We start from the raw sequence: 6000 nt of genomic DNA on the forward strand, positions 1-6000 counted from the left end.
GCATCACTTGTGTGAGAGCCGTATCCGGGCTGTGGACAGATTTTGCGTGGTCGATGTGAGGCTTTTTGGTCAGCTACTTTTGGGCCAAGTGGCATTCAAGGAGGTGTATGTATGGCTATTGCGAATTCATGGCAGTAAGCCATTGTGGGTAGAGGTATCAGTGTGCCAGGCAAGGCCCAGTGGGTCACTGTGCGGATACATGGCTGCCTTGTGGGGATTTCAACACGCTTGAGGACCCCTCGGACAAGGTTGGGTGTGGCACTGAAATCATGTGGGCGAGATAGTCAATGGATGGGGCTGAGTTGACTCTTGGGAACGGCTATGTATGAGCTTGACGATTTAGAATGTTTTGCAACATGCTCGCTTTTTTCCACGCTCCGTAATTCACGCTGCTGGTAGCTTTTGGTAAGTACGTGAGCTTTTGGCAGAAGTCACTATGTCCATAATCCACTTAGTCTGATCCCTTCCACACAGTGAAAGGAGAAACCAACCACTGTGTCCAGGGCCTCTATCCCTCTAGCTACTAGAAACAGCACGTGAACTCTAAAGCAAGCCGCCTGAAGGTCGAGAAAAGAGTCACCAAGGAATCATGTGAAGTTGTAGGCGAAGAAGTCCCACCGGCGACGGATGTCGAAACTGGTCAACCCACCAGGGACTTCCACAAAAGGCGAAACTTGCATCAACAGGGACGTCCGCACGTATGGTTGCTCCTCCCGCGCCAAGCGGCTCATAGCAAATGCACTGCCAAGAGACCTCCTAGCTGTCAAGGAAGGTCTTGTCCCTGGGCCAATGGTAAGATATGAGGAGCAGACAGCGGAGCAGAGGAACTAGCAGGCGGGATGGGAGAGGCGGTAGCGGGAGGGATTGGGGGGGGGGGGGGAGGGAAAGCTGAGGTGGAAGGGGTATCCGACAACTCAACCTGTTGTAGAAGGTCGAGACACTTCCTTGTGGGAACCCACTGCTGCTGGCCTAGTGCAGGCCGACAACCGGGGACGCCAAACTGGTGTGGTGGTCCCTAGCGATGTCGACCACGAACCTGCTCCCAACCCTCCTCCACTTGGGCACCACGAACCCGCCTGTGCTCTCTGTCTACTGAGCCTGGCCATCCTGTAGGCCGGGTCTGTGTCACGGAACAGGGCCTCCTCCGAGTACAAGAGAAGATGGCCCATCTGCTACAAATCAAGCACTGATTCGAGAGGCCCGAATACTCCACATTCTCACGGAGCCAACCACCACTCACCCAAGGTAGTAAAACTACCTTCGGGAGGGTGTGGGTGTCTCAAACCAAAACGCGTATTGCACGTATGCTTGCTGGCAACAACGGAAGCTACCGTGCGTGGTGTCTCCAAGACAGTCCCAATCTTGGAGCCTGTCCTAGAAAGTAGAGGGAGGTACTCTCTCCAGAGTTACCAGGGAACGGCATTTTAGGGCCTTGGAACGCCGGAACGGCGTTCCGGCCGGCTGGAAGTTTCTGGAACGCGTCGGAACGGAACGGCGTTCCGGCTGAAAGTTGTCACCGGAACGGGACCACCGGAACGGACTGGAACAGACCAAAACGGCCGGAACGGCCCCAACGGCAGTTTTTGAAATTTAAAAAAATGACTGTTGGGCAGCCAACGGCCATTTTCAACAGTGAAAAAAGTATATAATGCCCCCCTCCTCCCCCATTCTTCACACACTCATCAAGCCTCAAGGCCCATTCTCCCTTGCCCATTTGGGTGTTTTTTTAGCCTGCCGTTCCGCGCCGTTCCCGTTCCGGGCCCATTCCCGTTCCCCCGTTCCGCAGGGAGGCCCGTCGCCGTTCCCGTTCAGCGTTCCGGGTAACTCTAACTCTCTCCTCAAGCCAAGGAAACATACCAAAATGGGCAGGTCTGCCTCCTCAACAAGAGCATCGGTAGCCGGATCGAACATCATGGCGCCACTGTCGAAAATGAGCTCTGGCTGCTCGGATGACCGGGAGGGCCGAGGCTCATCGCAACGACCTTGGACTCCATATTGGAAGTCTCAACTCTATCTTATACTAGCCAGGTCCGAGAAACTGAATGTCGGTGATCTTCCCACCTCTGCTAAAAGGCGGACTTGGAGAAGATCACGCACCTCCCCTTTACTAGGTCACGTGCCAATGATCTTGCAGATAACAGAGGTGGCCTGAAGGCACGCCACCTTTGCTTCTAAGCTTGCTTGCTCTATCAACGAAAGAGCAAGTTGGATGGTGGGTTCCATGGAGTCGGGCGAGGGGGCTTCAGTCGAGACCCGATGTGGCAAAGCAAAATCCTCCATCTATGTCTGCTGCTCTGATGGCGAATGAGGTCGGAACGAAGGAAAGATGAAGATGATGAAAACAATGGCGAAACTGCTGCCCACAGGGAACAGGAGAGGAAGAAAAAAAGGGGGAAGCGCTGGCTGGCTGGGGCAGCGAGGGCAAAAGAGCAGGGGGCAGCAAGCTGACTGGGGGAGGGGGTTTTGTGGCGAGCAGCAGAGAGCTACACCTCTGAGGTACATAAACATTTATCTAGATGAATCTGGAATAAGAAACTGCAAGGTATAGACTCATAGTAGTCATTCATTAAACAACGTATCCATCATGCATAGTACTGACTGAACACTATGGCATAGTATTCAGTCAAGTCCATCATGCATAGTACTGACTGAATACTATGACAACCCCACTAATGTCGTCAATGCCCAATAGTGGGTGTAGAACTAGGTATCATTATATGCTCTCACACACCCACACCACACGCACGCAAGCATACGTCAATACAAAGATCTGCAAACTGAGTTCTGTCATAATAGAAGGTTAATATTCTAGATTATGCTGATGAAAGCGGAGTCTTGATGAAGGAAAATTCAAAAAGGACAGGAGGATATTCATGTGGGTACAAGACATGTGACCATGCATAATGTAGGACTCCAAAAGAGTTAAGGAATGTCTCACCCCAACAATTAAGAGAATATATGAAATAGCCGTGGGCAAGGTAGGGAAATGGACATTGCTACTATGATTGATATGTAGGCTCTCCACTCTTCAGATAAAACATCGATAAGATTGCAAGAATATAGTAGAGTTGAATGTCCTGTTAGATGCTAAGGACATTTGGTGATCTATGGGTCACAAACATCATTACATTGACATAGAGAGGCCGATGAAAACTTTTGTAGCTTTCAATGACCTTCACAAAAACTAGTCAAGATGCCCTACAGCCCAACATAATTGATCAATCAGATCCACTTTACTTTTGAAACGATTATTTGGGGCAAAGTTTGATAAGCTCAGTGTTTGGAGGTTAGTTGAGCCACTGTCCAGCAGACTAATTTTCCTAGCTCAACGAAAATCCATTGTCATAGTGAAATACCTGTTGTCATACCTTGAAAGCTTCTTGGCAAGCCTCAACACTCATCTTATTTTACAAAGTCCTGAAGTTTTTCTACATATATGACATAGTATTGAAAAGGTAGTGGAAAGTACATACCGCTTGACTTCTATTAACAACTCCAATGTAACCCAGCCGAAGGGGGATTGCGCTTCCAAGAAGAAAATTTCGAGCATCTGTTCCTCTGTCCATGATGTCCAGCTGCTCCCAAGAAAAACTGACAACTGAGACCATAGTTATTTTACAGATGCTAGCAGAAAACTGTAACAATACTTCAGATCACCTTGGTTATTACTCCAATAGTGCGAGAGCCTACAAGTTAAAAACAAAGTATGTCAAGCCTAATTGACAAAGAAAGAAACAGCAAAGAAGAAGGTGAAAGCTTTTCACTTGAACAATTCAAAGACCAAGAGGTTAAACCATACCATCAGGATCAGCCATCCTTGCCATTTGAAGAGCATCAGAGTTTGCAAGGTCTGCATTGGCAGGAGATACAGCCAAGATGATGCACGTTTCATGTTTGATGTAGGAAAGAATCATGGTTCTCACACGGGCCTCAATGTCACTTGGCTGATCGCCAACAGGGACCTTGGTGATGCCCGGAAGGTCCACGAGAGTAATGTTCAGCACACTTGGTGAGAAAATTTTCAAACGAATTTGCTTGTCTGAAATGCCTCTATTGGATCCAAGCTCCCTCTCAGTTTCAGCCTGTTCATCACAAAAGGGCAATGAGCTGCATAAAACAGATGAGCAGCGCCATGTAACAAGATAATTTAGACTATACTAAGGACCATCAAGGCACAGCTACAACTAGCATGTTCTTAAAAACATGGGCACCAGAAAAACATGAGAGGGGCAAATTCACCTGAATCTCCTTCCGTATGAGAGAGAAATCTGTGTAGCGCTTTCCCGGAGTGTGCAAAAACTCACCCCATTCCATGACATCAGACTTGTCATCGGGTCTGCGAACTAATTGGACAAGCTGCAAGACAAGGGGTCTCCGAGTGCAAATGTCAGATCCTCGGGGGAGGAAATCTCGGCCAACAAGGGCTTCGAGGACGCTAGATTTTCCGCTACTCTGGCTTCCAATGACTGCAACCTGGGGGAGATCAATGGTGGAAGCACTGCCCAGCTGCGAGAAGATGTCTTGAAGCTTGTTTACCAAAGGAATTACTGACTGCCCAATTGGAACTCCCGATATGCCGTTGGTTGGCGTTGGCCCACCCGCTGCCATTGGCTGTTGGGCGCTTTCCTGCGCCATTCGGGTTGCCTCCTCTCCCTCCGTGGCTACGCGCTGCTAAGTTCTTCTCTTGATGGGTTGTTCAAAACGAGAGCTCTAGAAATTTCAATTGAACAGCTTCGAAGTTAATGCGCTCACGAACGAGTCTATGTAACAATAATTTAAACTAGTATGTGACGGCCAGTTGCTGCTGTCAAGGAAACAATGTCTCTATTCACATAGGGTTATCTTGAAAAAACAATGCCTCTATTCACATAGGGTTATCTTCTTTTTCAAGTGGAACACTGTCAATATTCTCTTCCTACACATATAATCTATCACATTTATAAAAGTGATGCATGACAAGACCTCTTAATAGATGTTGCAAAGCATTCTTTTGATACCAAGATTGGAAGCTTCTCATAGACATTATTTTTCATGAGGTGCTAACCCTTGTTCAATAAACTTAGGAGTGCTCTAATTCTATTGGGGGGTGTGTGTGCGCGCGCATGTGTGTATATATATATAATGAGAGAGAGAGAGAGAGAGAGAGAAAGAGATTCCTTCATTTGGTCTACCTTGATCTAGCAATGCTACCAAGCTTGATTATAGAAATTAGATACGTTAGCATGGTGCGAAGAGATGAAATCTAAGAGGATTCAATGTAATAATAAAACTTTTTTTTATAAATGGAGTGAGTTCTAGAATTGGTTTCAATGATAGGAACAGAATTGGATTCAATATCTCTGCTCCACTCCATTACTTGCTTCTATCCTTGTACGCATGTATAGATGTATGTATACTAAATATATCTATATGTACACATAGTACACACACACACATATACATATATATATATATATATGTTTTAAGCAAATATTTGTCACATAGGTCTTGAGACATCATGCTATGTTCCAATTATGTCTATATGTACACATAGTGCACGCGCACACACACACATATATATGCTTGAAGAAAGATCATGTCTTGAGTTTGTCACATTTGTCACAGAGAGGCATCCTGCTATTGTTCCAATATAATAACTATGATATTCAAAGTTTCTATGCTCCCCTCGTCTCTCCCTCCCTCCCCCTGCCCCCCAAAACCCTCTAGTTGAAGTGACTATCCCAGGTAGACATTTAAAAAGAAGAAGCTAACTTTTTTTTCTCATTTTTTTGAAAAGAAAAATATAGATGGCTATGATTGGTCTCTCTCTCTCTCTCTCTCTCTCTCTCTCTCTCTCTCTACCATCATATAGATCTTTGAGATTTCATTGGATGTTCTTACAACGTTTCAAATTCTCCTTTTATCAAGACGAGCGTGTGTGTGTGTGTGTGTGTGTGAGAGAGAGAGAGAGAGAGAGAGAGAGAGAGTACCATCAGATAGATCTTTGAGGTTTCATTGGAT

At 46.5% G+C, this 6000-nt stretch overlaps 1 protein-coding gene across 1 annotated transcript in view; it reads right to left on the reverse strand.

Moving 5' to 3' along the window:
- The window catches only part of LOC147442788 (dynamin-related protein 3A-like), a 48352-nt gene extending 43598 nt beyond the window's left edge, over positions 1 to 4754 (reverse strand). The window contains exons 1-4 of the mRNA XM_086528827.1: positions 4240 to 4754; positions 3800 to 4082; positions 3658 to 3686; positions 3474 to 3575 (exon numbers count right to left, since the gene is read on the reverse strand). Coding sequence (XP_086384953.1) covers positions 3474 to 3575; positions 3658 to 3686; positions 3800 to 4082; positions 4240 to 4635 — 810 coding nt within the window. The 5' untranslated portion in view covers positions 4636 to 4754. The remainder of the gene's footprint in view (positions 1 to 3473; positions 3576 to 3657; positions 3687 to 3799; positions 4083 to 4239) is intronic.
- Between the last annotated feature and the right edge of the window lie 1246 nt (positions 4755 to 6000).

Source organism: Adiantum capillus-veneris, chromosome 14, assembly GCF_014529385.1.
Source record: "Adiantum capillus-veneris isolate H3 chromosome 14, ASM1452938v2, whole genome shotgun sequence".
NCBI classification, from domain to species: Eukaryota; Viridiplantae; Streptophyta; class Polypodiopsida; order Polypodiales; family Pteridaceae; genus Adiantum; species Adiantum capillus-veneris.